Source organism: Brachypodium distachyon, chromosome 1, assembly GCF_000005505.3.
Source record: "Brachypodium distachyon strain Bd21 chromosome 1, Brachypodium_distachyon_v3.0, whole genome shotgun sequence".
In the NCBI taxonomy this organism is placed as follows: domain Eukaryota; kingdom Viridiplantae; phylum Streptophyta; class Magnoliopsida; order Poales; family Poaceae; genus Brachypodium; species Brachypodium distachyon.
The window spans coordinates 29710610-29726538 of NC_016131.3; the positions used below are offsets into that span (position 1 = coordinate 29710610).

General features: G+C 47.4%; 4 protein-coding genes across 4 annotated transcripts; 2 read left to right on the forward strand and 2 right to left on the reverse strand.

Moving 5' to 3' along the window:
* The first annotated feature begins 267 nt into the window (after nt 1–267).
* Nucleotides 268–3915, forward strand: LOC100840896 (zinc finger CCHC domain-containing protein 10). The gene is made up of 2 exons (XM_003563449.4): nt 268–424; nt 2795–3915. Exon 2 carries the CDS (start codon nt 2840–2842, stop codon nt 3632–3634), a length of 795 nt encoding a protein of 264 aa, XP_003563497.1. The 5' UTR covers nt 268–424; nt 2795–2839; the 3' UTR covers nt 3635–3915.
* Nucleotides 3916–8464: 4549 nt separating this feature from the next.
* Nucleotides 8465–10342, forward strand: MPK7-1 (mitogen-activated protein kinase 4-like). The gene is made up of 3 exons (NM_001279923.1): nt 8465–8590; nt 9071–9499; nt 9656–10342. The coding sequence occupies exons 1-3, from the start codon at nt 8465–8467 to the stop codon at nt 10340–10342; spliced, it is 1242 nt and encodes a 413-aa protein (NP_001266852.1).
* A 671-nt stretch (nt 10343–11013) lies between these two features.
* On the reverse strand, nt 11014–11868 carry LOC100841922 (macrophage migration inhibitory factor homolog). The gene is made up of 3 exons (XM_003563453.4): nt 11675–11868; nt 11355–11555; nt 11014–11236 (listed from the first exon to the last, which is right to left on the reverse strand). The coding sequence occupies exons 1-3, from the start codon at nt 11783–11785 to the stop codon at nt 11201–11203; spliced, it is 348 nt and encodes a 115-aa protein (XP_003563501.1). The 5' UTR covers nt 11786–11868; the 3' UTR covers nt 11014–11200.
* A 705-nt stretch (nt 11869–12573) lies between these two features.
* Nucleotides 12574–14054, reverse strand: LOC104582124 (putative disease resistance protein RGA1). Its single transcript, XM_024457615.1, has 2 exons — nt 13159–14054; nt 12574–13108 (listed from the first exon to the last, which is right to left on the reverse strand). Exons 1-2 carry the CDS (start codon nt 14052–14054, stop codon nt 12574–12576), a joined length of 1431 nt encoding a protein of 476 aa, XP_024313383.1.
* Nucleotides 14055–15929: the final 1875 nt, after the last annotated feature.

Below are 15929 nucleotides of genomic sequence, written 5' to 3' on the forward strand. Positions count from 1 at the left end.
ACTTTCTCCAATCAGATTTTCTAGGTAATTTGAACCAGGTTTCTTGAATGGTGACATGTCAAAGAATGACCTCTTTTATGGTTGTTTTAGTTGTTTGATCTCTATATTTTAGTTTTTTTTAAAGATTTTGTATACTTTCTTCCTAAGCAAGCGATTCTCGTGCAATTTGACTTATATCACGTGAGCAAGAAAACAGTAACACTATGTTTGAATGTATGTATTCAAGCATGGAATTGGACAGTCTTCAATTCCACTGTTTGGATGGCTACAAAATTCATCCCTATAATGCACTCTTGATACCCAACAGTAATGCGGAGAGGCCCCCGCTTCACAAGGCAATTCGGAGCCAAAATTAGAAAAGAGAACAGAAAGAACCAACGCGAGGAGGCTGGAGGCGAGAGGCGCGAGATTGCCGGTGGCGCAGGTTAGTCCCAGCCATCTTCCTCCCTGTCTCCTTCCTCTCCGGCCTAGACTCCTCCAAGCACGCACGCAGAGCTCCGGCGCCGCCGCTCTCCCTGCCGTGGAAGGCCCTCTGCCGCCGTTGCTCCTCCCTGCAGGCAGAAGTCTGCCGTCACCCGAGCGCCCCACATCTCGCCGCGCAGAGTCTCCGCCGCCGCCTGAGCGCCCCATCTCGCCTCATCCCCCTTGTGGAGCTTCGCTGTCCCTTGAGCCCATCGGCCTGAGACCCACCCATGCGCCTTGCCCCATCCCCCTCTCACCCCCAACCTCTCCCTACGCACAGAGCTTCGCCGCGGCCTGAGCTCCCCCTCTCGCCTTGGCGGCATCCCCTTCGCCCCCTCGTCCTTATCTCCTTGACTCCTCCCATGGCCGGATTCTCCTAGCCCCCTTCCTCTTCCACTCCCTCCAATGGAGCAGCAGAAGAACCCTAATTTCAGTTAGCTCCTCTGTCCGACGATACAGTAGCAATTTTTGTTGCTGAAGATCCTCCTAATTCAGTTTTGCGGTTCACCTTTTGTAGCAGTTTTGATTTTATTTTTGTCATGTATCTATCATGTAATTTTGTTCTTTACTGTTTCTAGTTTTTGTATTATAAATATAATCAGTGGCATCTAAGTCATACGTTTGGTCATTCACACCCCAAGTCATTTCTGTGCAAGGTTCCTCTTTTTCTGTATTTGCATATGAATAATTTTCAGTCCAGCTGTGATCCATGTAATCCCCCTTGGACGATGAATTAGGATTCCTAATTGTTATGCATATTTTTATTTTGAAAGATGTATAGAAAAGTTAAGCTTCATACCAACATCCATGGAATTTCTCACTTTGTCCATTTAAACATGAATTGGAATCGGTGTCTCCCTTAAATTCCATGAAGCCAATTCAATGAACAACCAAACAATAGAATTGGAATTGAGGCCCAATTCAGATTCCTTGATGAATTGGTATTCCATCCCAATTCAATTCCTAGCCCCCCAATATCTACATCCAAACAAAGCCTAACGGAATAACTCAGATTTGCGCGTGGTGCACTTTTATTGCCAACAAAAGAGAGGAGCAAGATACAGTGCGTGATTCACATAGCGATATTGATAGGAGCACTAGCAAGGACCTGGATCTAACTTGTTAGCTAAACACTTACGTGTAGCTCTGGAGTCTAGAGGTATAGTGGAGCTCTCTGAAACACCCTCTTAGGGTACAGAAGGTAGTTCGATCGATTTAGTTTGATAAAGTTCATATCTCCAAGAAATCAATGTAGTGAAACCTCTGGCTCAAAATCAATAAATCTGGAATTCCAGAAGGTCCAACTTTAATCAGTGCGCATCAGTTATCACTTATCAGTTGCCGACGTATTCCCTTATGTTTCAGGCAGCTTCTTCTTGTTTGTTGTGGTCCAGTTTAGCTTTGTTGTTTCATAATATCGTGCAAAATCATTGTTTTACATGTGCGCAAAAGCTCACATGTACTGCTAGATTCTGATCTCGAGCGTCGAAATGTATTTTCTCTAGGCAGTCTGTTGTTGGTTATTGGCTGGATGATTGTGTATTGTGATGTAACTTAGTTGTTATGTTAGAGGTTATGTGCATGAAATGACCTTGACGCAGAAGCGTCGGATTTGGTATGTAACTCCTCATGTGTTACCTAGTGAATACTTTGGAGTTGCCACCATATCCCTTTGGTTTAGCATGCCATCTTTAAGGTTTTGGTATTGCACTTCCTACTAGAATATCTATGTACTTTAGTACTTAGTTAGTTGCAGGAAAAGCAATCCTCTGCTACAATTGTTCAGTCTACATGCCCAAAGGCTTACTTCTGATGTACTTACCTTTTTTTTTTGATGTGTTGGATTTGTTTACCTTCAAGTTTTAAGCAGTACTGCTTGCAATTTGACAACACAGTCTCTGTGTGAATTATGTTAGGATTGTATGCTTTCGCCCTAGCAGTGATTAAGTTCCTTAGGGCATGTACAGTGGTTGGTGAGGCAGCCTTCTCTTAGTCTTCCAAAGCACTTAGAGATGACAACAAAAAAATGTTGCATAATGAACTATCTCTTAATGCTACCTAGCAAGCAATGTCTTCATGCCTCTAAAATTATGGAGCGATTAATGTTTCTTGGGCACTAAGAACTCATCTCTTAGTTAAGAGAAGGCTTGTACCTTCGTTACATTTCTCTCTCTTCCACACCAGCAATCATCCTCCTTGGCTTTGCTAAGATAGGACTGATATCATTCCATGCTAGTTTGCACTTAGCCTGAAGTTTATTTATTTAATTTGCTAAAAGATGGAAAGACCTCATCACTTCATTACTAACCAATATAGTTTGTTTTCCTTGCAGGATAGTGAGATTACTGGTCTTTTTTAACATCTTGGGCGTATCAAGATGTCTGGAAATGATTCTCAGGCTGCAGCTGATCGAATAAAGGCACAGGCCTTATCGAACGCTAAGGGATTGAGCAGGGCTCAAGCTGAACGCGCAGCGGAAGCTGCTGCTCGCAATGTCAATGCTTATGGGCAGAAGGAAGAGGGGCCAAGCCGCTGGCAGGAGAGGAAGGAAGCCAAGAGGCAGATGTATTTGATGAGTACGGAGAAGGCTGTGAAACTGGGTGTGAGACCAAATGCTATGCCAACTTCTTCTGCTGGTGGCCAATGTCAGAAGTGCTTCCAGCCTGGTCATTGGACATACGAGTGCAAGAATGAACGGGTCTACATCTCGCGTCCCTCGAGGACAGAGCAGCTTAAGAATCCCAGGTTGAAGAAGGCGTGGCTACCAGCTTCCTCTCAATTTGTGAACCCTGATCTCGAGAAGGAGATGGAGGAGGAAAGGAAGCTGATGAAAGAGAAGCTGAAGAAGGAAAAGTCTGAAAGAAGGAAGGTAAAGAGTAAGGTGAAGAGCAAGAGGAAACATCGTGCTTCGGTGTCTGATTCTGACTCCGATTCTGAATCATCAGCGACTGGCTCTGAGTATTCTTCTGAAAGCGGCAGTTCAAGTGACAGTTCCTCAGACTCGGAGGACAACAAGAAGCGTCGACGTAAAACCAAGCAGAAGAAGCGAAGGCACCGAAGGGACAGCACGTCGTCGTCGTCCTCTGAATCTGAATCTGACTCGGATTCTGACTCTGATGACAAGGGCAGCCGAAGGAAGAGTAAAAGGCGCAGCGACAAGCGCCGAACCTGAAGAACCAGAGAAGGTGACGGGGATGGCGAATGTCATGTTCTGATTCTTCTTGTGCCAGACTCCTTCCAAGAGACGGATCACAAATGTATCAGTTGATTTCCTGAACGCCAGTTCTTCACTCTCATGTTTCCTGTTCTAAGAAGTACCCCTTTTTGAAAGACTATTAAGAAGTACTTGAAGCTATAGATGTTTCCTGTATTCTATTATGTTTGACCGCGCAGCAAATCCTGCAACTATATTCATCATCGATGAGCTTGTTAGTACTATTTTTTTTGCTTATCGCTCTCGAAGTCTCTGTGAACTTGTGAACTTTTGTGCTTAATAGTCTTCTGTACTCATTTTATAAGGCCGCCGTCGTCTTACATTGGTTTATCCGCCTGGCTTAGTTATTTGACGAATTGCAGCAAGCTATTGCTTGCTGCAATCTTTGACCTAATGAGTCTGACGAGTCCAGTATCAGACTATCAGGAGGCAGTTAGATGTCGATGAGCTCCTCCTGCCTCCTCTCTCTCCTTCTCCCCTGCCTGCTCTCCTTCGTCCTCCTCCGCCTCCCCTCCACCTTGCTGGACCCCGCCGCCGCCGTCCCCCGCGTCAAGAGGTCCCCGCCCCTCCCTCTCCGCTTCCGCCATGACGGCGCCTTCAAGATCCTTCAGGTCAGTTGGTCGTCCCGATTTTCACGGGCTATACTTCGTTCGTCGACTTGACCCCGCTCGCTCGTTTACTTTGCGCCACGCGGTGAGGATAAAACCGTTGAGACATCTCGGCGCCGGCCGAGATCAGAATATTCGTTCTTATCCTGCAATATTATAAGACAATATAGTAATGCCGGCATACAATTGGTAAGCCGGTTTAGTATTAGTTTGACTTAACGATGCCGGCATACAAGACTATGCCGACTTTGCGTTCGTCATCTCGACTAAATCGTGTCGTCATGACCCTACCGTCCCCCGGCACTCATGTCAAAGCCAGCTGATCGAAACAATGGCAGATTGAGTCCGATAACCAATTAACACAGTAGCAAGTCACATGTGATGGGTACATGATATATCGATCGCATGCTTGTAATGTAGCACAACAGACAACAGAAGATAAGTAAAGAGACATGAGATATATAAGAAGCTTCCTGTTCGTAGCAAAGATATTTTATCTCCATGAAGATAGCGATCTTTTTTCTAAACCATATAGACGTGACCGCATCGAATCGTTACACCCTGCGTCATTTCTTTTTCGCGTCAGGAAACTGGGCACGCTGGCCGATTCGTCGCCTCAAATGTACGTACGTGCAAACCACTCTGTCCAAGATCATCATCCGGAAAAATCCCACGCGGGGCGTGCACGGAAAAATGGTTGCCCGCCCTCCGTACGTCGTACTGCTGCCGTTAGGTTTGTTCGGGCACTGGCGGTGTGGCGGAAAAGGCCGCGCTTTCACGAGGGGGAGCAAGGAGGAAGATCCCTGGAAAGCGGATCGAACAGGTGCTCCGTATAGGAAACGAGGGCCACGTTTCTGTTAGGGGAATTTGACACGTGCGCTCTTCTTTTCCTGGTACTCCGGTGATTTGGTCGCCTCGATGATTGGCCGTCTCGTAGGTTGGGCTCGCACAGAATATCGAAAATGCCCTTATCAGTTAGCAGATCGAACAAGTGATCGATCCGGGGGCATAGATCTGCTTCGGTTATCTGGCCGTCAATTCTGCTTTTAATCCTCTGGCGGATTTGGAAGTCTAGGAACACCAAAGTCTTCGATGGTGTAATCACTCATGCCAAATTGCCAATATACTCATTGCTATCATATCTCTCGAGTAATACGGAGTATATCAGGGAGGGATGCTCTTCCCTAAAAGCAAAGACGAAATGATCCATTCATCCAAGCTCACGCTCAGTATTCTCCATCCTTTTAATTAGATCATTCGTCTCAAAATTGATGGTGCTAGTTATAAGCCTCAAAGATAGTTAGATCATGACACTAAATTGTTGGAAATTTTGGTGGTCTACCCCTATTTCTCTGCGCTTTTTCGTGGTGTCGTTCACAATTCCGCAATCTGAGGTTAGGGGGTAAGGATCTTCTTATATTGTATCTACAGATAAGAGTCCTAGCTAGTTTTAAATCATCAGATTTAAACTAGTTTTCAGATAGACCGCAGATTAAACTACCAACCACGATATAGTTCATCCGTTAGGGACTCTAACTGTGGGTCCTTGGAACACGCACTTGTGCACAATGCGCCATGATCATGTTTAAATTCCACTAATCATGTAGGTCGACATTAGGGCTGTAGTCTAATCAATGACCTAGCTCTTTCAAATTATCAATGTGCCCGTGCAGTCATTCCAATATTCATCGCCAACTTTCTTAAAACACATAAGTATATTTAAGTACCTTCCAACAAGCACACATTCCATGCATCATATAACCATGAGCACATGATTCCATAATGAGGTAACCGAGTATTAATTGTTCAATAAATCATAAAGTTGCAGGACACAAAAATAGTTAGATCATGACACTAAATGACAATGTTAGAGGATACACATCATGTTCATCTTCCTCACATGACACTGACCTGCATAGTGGCGCTTTCCCTATCAGCGGTGACCGGAGCTCTCAATATTTCCCACAACCTACCTTGTGCCCCCTTTTGAAGCCACCTTAGCCAGAGGAAGATGTGGAATGCGCATGACAACAATGAGCACTGGCAGTAGCCATTCCCTCAACAACAAGAGTTCGGGGGGGGGGGGGGGGGGGGGGGAGGCAGTGCTCGCCAAGATCTCTGACATGTCGCTCTCTCCCATTACGTGTCGTGCTCCCAGCGGCAACGAGTAGGAGAAGGCGTGCGGCGGCGGATGAAAACCTTAAAGGTTGAGATAAATGGCAAGAATCAACAAGGGGAACAATATCAAGAGCAAGAAGGTGAGGGAAAAGGAGGTAATGCCAAGAAGACAAACCATTATCAAACCCTGTCATGCCGCTGTGGATAGAGAAGAGAATCTAAAAAGAACCGAGCGCTTCCATTGTGAAGAAAAGAATCTTGAGAGAGAAACCAATGCAATAGAATGGTTCCACATTTGGGCATCATCTTCACGTTTGGTTTCATAGAATATATGATACTGGAATTAAAACATTTGGTTCCTCAAAAGAAAATATTCTCCTATTATGCCTAACCATTTCATTTTCTCAAAAAGTAGTACCGCAATAGGACTCAGTTGGTTCCAAGTGGAACAAATGGTTTAAGTGTTTGCAGGGCCGGCCCTGAAATTTTGGGGCCTTGGGGCGAAACTTAAACCCTCGGGCGTTTAATAATAATAATAATAATAATAATAATAATAATAATAATAATAATAATAATAATAATAATAACGAACATGCGCATAGAAGATATATTGTCGCTAACACTTAAAGACATGCAAAAGTAGTATACGTATTAAATAATTTAAGCATATTACCTTAAAAAAACTCTTCTAACATTCTTCGAAGCAAAATCAGTTATGATGGGATCGATGTCGATCTCATCCAATAATGTATTCTCGATGCATAATGTTGCCAGACCATTTAACCTGTCTTGAGACATTGTTGACCTCAAATAATTCTTCAATAATTTCAAGTTTGAGGAGATTCTTTCAGCCGATGCAACGGTCACAGGCACAACAAGCAACAGGCTGCTGTAGAACCGTATCTAGGGGGGGGGGGGGGGGGGGCAAGACTGCCGGGGGCCTAGGGCCGGCCCTGAGTGTTTTGGTTCCTAGATAAAGCTAACATCGTTTCATTCATACAGGTTCCATTTCATTCGACCTTACTCTCGAACAACACTGCCTAAGGTACACTGTTTAATAAACTGTCTTATCTTATGTGTTATAGTAAGTAGAAAAGATAACGAAACATGTTATACAATAGGTAATCTCTTAATGCCATGTCTACAATGAGTGTTTAGCTGAATGAAATTAATTAAATAAATGTTACGAAAATGTAAAATCTAGCACAATGAAAATTGGTCTTATATTTGTCTTCTTCTTCTTCTTTTTCTTGTGAAAGAGAAGACTCATGTCTTTCTTCGTCCATCTCTCTTCAAATCAGCTATTATCTTACATGACATCGTTAAAAAAAACTGACGTCATAACATTGTACACGCTCTAAGGGACTCGATCTGGAAGAAACCAGTTGTCATCCGGTGTTAAAAAATATTATACTCTCTCTGACTGTCGCTATTTTAATACAACTTTGTATTCCGATCCAGATTACTTGTCTCATTTTGGACAAGTAATATGGTCCGAGGGAACAGTGTATTTTAGTCCTCAACTTTTGTTAAATTCAAAACTCCGGTGAGAAAAAAGAAAAACAAGTCAAATCGTGAGATCATCGTGAGGACAGCAAGGGCACCTTTCGAGCGTGCGGCGCCTAGCTGCGCCACGCCAGTACGGCACGCACGGCAGCTGTACCGCGTGCGGTATTGCCGATCCCGGGCGGCCCCGGCCGTAAAGCCGGCGGGCGGGTTACCCGGAAGAAGCAGAAGAAGCAAAAGCTGATCCCGAGGAGAGGACCTGGAGTCCTGGAGTGGGAGTCTCGACTCTCGAGTCAGGGCGGCGGCGTGCACCATGTGTCGCGTGGCCATGTGAGCTGCTGGGCCGGTGCGCCCGGGTATCTATGGGCGCGGCTCGCCGCCGTGGTTCCCTGTGCTGCCGCGTGTTCCTTTCCTCGCTGTCGTCTCTGACTCTCTCCTCAGCGGCAAAAACCCATCGCCATCTCTCGAGCCAGCAGTGGCACTGGTGCGCCTCTTCCCTCCCCCCCCGCAATAAAATATAGCGGGTGCTCCCCCTCCGCGCGGTCGCACTCTCTCTATGCCCTCGCGCTTCCCCTTCCTTTCCCCGGGCTGCTTCATCCGCTTGCTCTCCGGTTCGGCCTCTTCAGATCTGCTGCTGCTGCTGCCAAGGCGAGGCCAGTCGGCGCCGCGTGCCCGCGTACTGGTGAGTGGTCGATCGATCCCCTTCGGGAGCTCAAGGGGACGAAAGCCCCTTCTTCTTTTTGCGATGCGTAGTAAAAGCGGTCCACTTGCTGTATTTTCCGGCGAATTGGGCTGCTTCCGGCAGCCGCTAGGATGCTCGCGTTAGGTAGCATGGCAGGGCAGGAGGATTTGCGTCGGAATGCGGGGAATTGAGTCCGATTCGGCGCTGAATTGTTGCTCCAACGCTGGGATTGGGGGAAGGGGTGTGTGCCGTGTGCGGTGTGCCTCCGGTACACAACAGAGCACTGGGCCAGCCAAACAAATGTTAGACACTTGTTGATTGTTGTGTTAAGCGTGAGGACTGAGGAGGATAAAAGCGTGGGAATTTTGCCTACCATGGTAGAAGTGTCAAGTTCAGAGTAGAAAATAGTAACTTTTTCCTGTTGTTGGACTTGGGTTATCTCCTCTTCTAGAATGCTAACTGTATCTTCCCTTTCCTCAGTTGAAAATGGCGATGATGGTGGATCCTCCTAATGGCACGGGAAACCATGGGAAGCACTACTACACGATGTGGCAAACCATGTTTGAGATCGACACCAAGTACGTGCCGATCAAGCCCATCGGAAGAGGAGCTTATGGGATAGTTTGCTCCTCTACAAATCAGGAGAACAACGAGAAGGTTGCGATAAAAAAGATAAACAATGTCTTTGACAACCGCGTGGATGCACTGAGGACGCTGCGGGAGTTGAAACTCCTTCGGCACTTGCGTCATGAGAATGTTATTGCTTTGAAGGACATAATGATGCCTGTACATAGGAGGAGCTTCAAGGATGTTTACTTGGTCTCTGAACTTATGGATACTGATCTGCATCAGATAATCAAGTCATCTCAACCGCTTTCCAATGACCACTGCCAATATTTCCTTTTTCAGGTACATGCGTGCTATGTTTTCCATTCTTACTTTTTGCTTACCGGCCTGTCCACGTAATGCTTCTTTTATTCACCATTCGGCTCATAGTTTTGTGATTTCTCTTGTCTCTGCCAACCAATCAATATTCTAAGATGCTGCCATTTCTCTTGACTGTAGCTACTCCGAGGTCTGAAGTACCTTCATTCAGCAGGGATACTCCATAGAGACCTGAAGCCAGGGAACCTTCTGGTTAATGCAAACTGTGATCTGAAAATCTGTGATTTTGGTCTGGCTCGCACAAATAACACCAAAGGTCAGTTTATGACTGAATATGTTGTCACCCGCTGGTACAGAGCTCCTGAGCTGCTGCTCTGTTGCGACAACTATGGCACGTCCATAGATGTCTGGTCTGTTGGCTGCATCTTTGCTGAGCTACTTGGCCGCAAGCCGATTTTCCCAGGAACCGAGTGCCTCAATCAGCTTAAGCTTATAGTTAATGTCCTTGGCACCATGAGTGAGAATGACCTTGAGTTCATTGACAACCCGAAAGCTCGCAAGTACATCAAATCCCTTCCATACACCCCAGGCACTCCCCTCACTAGTATGTACCCACAAGCACATCCTCTTGCCATTGATCTGTTGCAGAAGATGCTTGTCTTCGATCCTTCCAAAAGGATTAGTGTCACTGAGGCTCTGGAGCACCCCTACATGTCTCCTCTGTATGACCCAAGTGCGAACCCTCCTGCTCAGGTGCCCATCGATCTTGATATAGACGAAAACCTCGGCGTGGAGATGATCAGAGAAATGTTGTGGCAGGAGATGCTACAGTACCACCCTGAGGCTGCCAGAATGGTGAATATGTGACAAGCAGTAATGAACATGTGAAAGCAGCGTGCCACACCAGGGTCTTGACATGTTCGGCTTTTGGATAAAGCTTACTGCGATTATCGCACCTATCAAGTTGTTGCAATGCATGTCCAGTGATCTGTTTTGTAAATATATGTGTACAATAAGGTAGTATGTGGAATTTTCCTGCCATGACTACTTGTAGTATATATGTTATAACTGTGTACTGTGTTGTAGAAGCGGAATTCGGGTATTATGAGTTCAGTTATGAAGGCCGGTGTAAGTTGTAATCTTAGACGCTGCTCTACATGTATGGAGGTCTGAACTATTAAGTGACATTGATCCCATCTATTTGCTTCATGGTGATTTGCCTTTAAATCTGTCTTGGTCCTTTCAGAGCAGTAGAAATTGCAGTTTGTATGGTGTTCTTATGTTTGGCTCAAAATGTATAGATTCTGAAGCTCCCTGCAATATCCAGTGCAGTACTAAACTGGTATACTCAGTGATTGTGCTAATACATGGTGGTGAAAGTTTTAGCTCTATTTCCTGGGAATGTTTCCCTGGGAAAAGAACCTATCAAACCTAACCTCAAAAGAGTTCTGAACTCTCAAGCTCTCAGCTACTTTAAGTTTCTTTCACTCTGTTTTGACGTATTGCATGTCACAACTTGCCAGAACACATAAACGGAATAACTCTGAAGCAATCAAGCAAGCAGATCCTTCATTCGGCTGAATCAAAGCACGGTTCAGATATGTGCGGAACATTAACTGGCAAAGATCGAAGAAGCAAGTGATACACGGTGGGGTATTTTCCGTTTTTGAGGGAAACTATGGCGATAATATCCCGACATCATCTGGTGACCTACTGATGTACTTGTCAGAACGTCGATCCGTTGAAGCCCAAATTGTATCCCTGCAGCGCCAAAACGAAGGGACACAAGCACATTTCTTGTTTCAGCTACAGATTTGCTTGCAAGTTGCAACAGAAAAAGGGAGATGGTACAAGCTAGCGAGAGGATCAGAGTGGGTACCTGCACGTCATCGAATTTGACGTAGAATCTGCTGCTGCTGATCGAGAGCTTGGTCTCCAGGATCTCGGCGAGTGCGGCGCTGAGCTTCCCGTTCACGCCGGGGCCGAGCCCGCCGATGGACATGATCTCGCCGTAAGCCGCGGGCTCCTCGCTCCCAGCGAACGACGTCGGCACGCACCCGTTTATCGAAACCATGACGTACTGCGCCAGGCAAAGGTAACGGCCACACGAGTAAGAGCTCAGAACATGAACAAGATGCGGCATCGCATTTCGTCGAACAGATGGACTGCGCCCCTGGAGGGGAGGGGTTAGTAGATTACGGATTCTGGCTTGCCGATGATCTTGGCGAGCGCCCTGGAGCAGTCCTTGAGGATGTCGGCGGCGACAATGGCGTCCACCGGCACGTTCGTGCTAATGCTCAGCTGCGGCATCGCTCGCTCGCTGCGCCTCTGCGTGGCGTGGGAATCTATGGACAGGCAGACAGGGAACGAGACGATAATGCTAAGCCGAGCAGGAAGGGACAAATAGAGGATAGCCAGGTAGAGTGGCTGGTTTTCTTTCTTTCTTTTCGAACTTTTCTTTGACTACTTCTTCCGTCGCAAAGTGATTCAAATCTGTATCTATATATTAAAATATGACTAAATATTAATAGCGGAGCTATCTTGGGATCAAATCAGGGCATGGCCCGTCCAGTTTTTTTATGATTTCTACACGATATTGATAATGTTTAGGCACTGTTTAGACACTGTTTGTTACTGTTGGCCCGCCTAACTTTTGAGCTGTTTGTTATTGTTAAATACATGTAATATTTTGACACTTAATATTAATATGAGACGAAAGAAGTATTTTTAAAAAATATTTTCATTAACTATAGGAGCGTATATTTGGTTGGAAGAAACTCTGCTTGGTGTGGGTAAGGTCTAGCTATACCTAAGTTGGCTGATTTTCATTAACAACGACCAAAAACAGCAACAAGCTCAGGGGGGGTCCAAGAGAACGAATTGATCTCACTTACGCATGCGAACATGAGGAATGCTTTACAAAAAGAATAAGGGATCACCAACTACAGCAACGAAACACTAATGCAAACACTCTAGATCTACTAGTATCCAACAGAAAATCGAGATCATGTATGCCTGTATGGTTGGACCTTTCAAATCGAAGATGGAATCACCATGATCTTATCGTATGTGCAAGCAACGGTCGGGATTGCCTCATCTCATACGCTGTTGAAAGTGATGCTGTACCAGTGATCCATGTACAGCGTCTCCCTGCAAAGATGGACGGTGAAGCCATCCAAGGATCCCGCAACGCTCCCGCCGAGCACGTCCCGCACGGTGAGCTCCGGCGGGCTCCGGCAGTAGCCGTACGACTGAAGGAGCCAGCCGTTGATGGGCAGGAGCTTGACCAGGACGCCGACGTGCAGCGGCCGCCGGTCGCACCGCACGGTGGCCGCGAGCACGCGGCGCCAGAACCGGGCGTCGAGGTTGGCGCCGAGAACCCCGCCGAGCACCCTCGCCTCGAGGTAGGTCCGGTCCATGTGCTCGCAGATCTCGCGGCCCACCGCCGCCGCCCGCGGGTGCTCCCGGGGGTCCGTGCCCCGGAACGCGAACGCCTTGAAGTAGTACCAGTACTCCTCCGGCGTCGGCTTGCTCAGCACCACCGGCTCCACCGTACCGAGTACCCGGGCGGCGTCGGCGTCGCGGCACGTGAAAGAAGCTTCATCCTGCCCTCTCCGGCTCCGGTGGACGCGCCTGCGAGCTCGCGCCAGGCCGACTCGTCCATGGGCCAAGCGTCCTCGAACACGAGGAGCAGCGGCTTCGTCATCCCAGGCCGGGGCCTGCTGATGATGCGGCGCACGCCGGCCAGGTACTCCGGCCCGTCGCTCTCCCACACGGTCTGCCCCGGCAGACCGCCCTCCTTCACCACGTCCGGCGTCTCGAACCACTCGACGCGTGCGAAGTGGCCGCGCACGCGCTCGTCGGCGCAGGCGTGCTTCACGAGCGTCGTCTTGCCGACCTTCTTGGCGCCGACCACCGCGAGGGCGCTCAGCTCGTACGGTGGCGGCGGCGGCGGGCGGAGGAGGAAGTCGACGACGCGCTCCTTCTCGACGTGCCGCCCGAACACGCGCCGGTCCATGTACAGCGTCGTCGCCACCGCGCGGTGCACGTTCCGCGGGTAGCCCTGCACGAGCAGGATGAACCCCCTCATGCAGTCCCGCGTCAAGCTCTCCAGCTCCTGGTTCGCGTCCGCCAGCCTCCGCGCCGACGCCGACGTTAACCCGGCGCCGCCGTCGTCGCCAGCGCGGAAGACGAAGCTCGCGACGCGGGAGCGCTTCGCTCTGTGGAGCGGCGCGGATGACGACGAGCGCCGGTCGTCACCGTCGGCGTTGTTCTTGATGGCGTCGTCGAGGTCGGCCGCCTCGAGGGCGAAGCGGCCGCGGTACATGGCCTCGGTGAGCGCCTTGAGGCTGCAGAGCAGCTGGTGGTTGGTGATGTGCCGCCCCTCGGCCTCCTCGACGACGCTGCCGACGCTGCCCAGCAGCCGTTCCAGCTGCCGCCGATGGTGCACGTCCCTGGCGCCGCCGCCGCCGGCAGCGGCAGCAGCAGGCAGAGGGAACTTGTCTGCCAGGAAGGAGAACACGCGCCCAAGAATCTCGGACAGCGCTGCCGGAACAACGACTTGATTGATGAAGTCCATCGTTTTTCGACCTGATCTTCACTGACTCACTGATCACTACGTACTTCAGTTCACTGATACCAGTACTTCTCATTACAAGAGCATTAGTTTGGCTTACTACAAACTGAAATACAACCTATTTATAGTGAGCTAACCTTCTGGTTTTTTTTTTAAGATAGTGAAAATGACGTATAGGCTGCTAGCGACCAAATCCGGGGTCATGACGTCGTCAACAACTTTCAGCGGCTACAATTAAACCCGTGAGTGTTATGTTGCTCATAATTATTTCCTTGATCAATATTCATGGCCGTATCCACCAAACCTGGCTGAGTAGCTGACTCAGTAAGGTGAAAGAGAGAACCACCCTCGTCTCAAGACCGAAGGTGACACGCGGAGTACCATCAACGACAACGAGATGGCGAAATCTGGAATTACGACTAGATTTTTGCCCTGACAAGGATGAAACGGAGCCTGAGAGAGGCTGAGAGCGATCCCTGTTTTTTTCTACAGAAGAATGTAAATAGGACTCTGTTTTGGAGACAAACTGAAGTTCAGGACAAAAGCATCGCTCATCTTTTTGTATACACTGCTGCGAGTCGTCTAATTAGGTATGTGACGATTTGTTTTACTTTTCTAAACGATGACTACAATCTTGAGATAACCTATACCAGGATGATAACGATAACGAGTTAGCTCGACTGGATATTAACTCATTATTATCTACGTATCTGCGTAGATCTTGAGCAACTTCTTTTATTTCTAAGATGACAACAATTTTGAGAGAAGGTGACACCGATCATAGGACAGATACAGGGTGAGCTCAATTTGATTCGGCTCGAGTCACTCGATACGAGTTAGATTCATTTGACTACTTAACAAGATATGGACTTGATGGCTTGGGTTCGATTTGGTAAACTTGCGAGCTCCCTCCTATCCATGTTAGCAGTGGCGGAGCCAGAATTCTACTGAATCCTGGGCCAACTTGATATCATGCGTTGTTTAGCCTAAGCCCCACGCCATAACCACTCTTTATACTAAAACATAAGGGAAAATTACTTCCAAGCCCCAGGCCATGGCCCTTGTTGCCTGGGGCTAGCTCCGCCCCGGCATGTTAGTCATTTAGTACAGAGTCAGTACAACTTCATACTAGATCACCGACATTATGAATTGGAGGAAGTGACTCGTTACGTTGGGTATAAAGAGCACGTACATGTACACTTGAGTGAACGATAACAAATGTACAATACAAGATATATGCTTACCTAAATATCATAGTAAATATAAAATATAATGAAACAATTATTTCTATATTGGTTTCAAAACTCGACTTGTTATAACGCAAGTTCAAACCGAGTAACGAGCTTCCGTTCGCGAGTTCCGAAACCACCACCACTCCTTAATACAATTGTACTCCAAATTGGAGTACTAGTTAATTAGATGAACATGAAAAAACTGCATCCTGGAACGGAAGCACACACAAGGCTTGGATCGAATGGGAACACACGTGGATAATGAAACAAAACAAAAAGAGAGAGAGAAGATAAATCAACCTAAGAGAAACACTAGAGACTACCTCCATGCATTCCAGCGAAGCGTAGAAGAGTTCTTCAACCTAATGACCGTGCATTGCGTTTGTTAATGGCGGTAGCTTTACTCTACGTAACACGTATATGACGACGGCAAGCCGACAACGTACGGCCGCTGGTAAAGTACGGAATCATGTCGCTGTTCGCGGTTAAGGTTTGAAAGAAGAAGAGTTATAAATACGAATTGCGTAGCGTTCAACCTTTTTGTACGGAGTCGTACTACTTGGTTTGTTATTATTGTACTGCAACTGTATCGTGTACAGACGCGCTTTGAATTTTCTTTTTTTTTTCTTTTCAGACATTGGGCTGC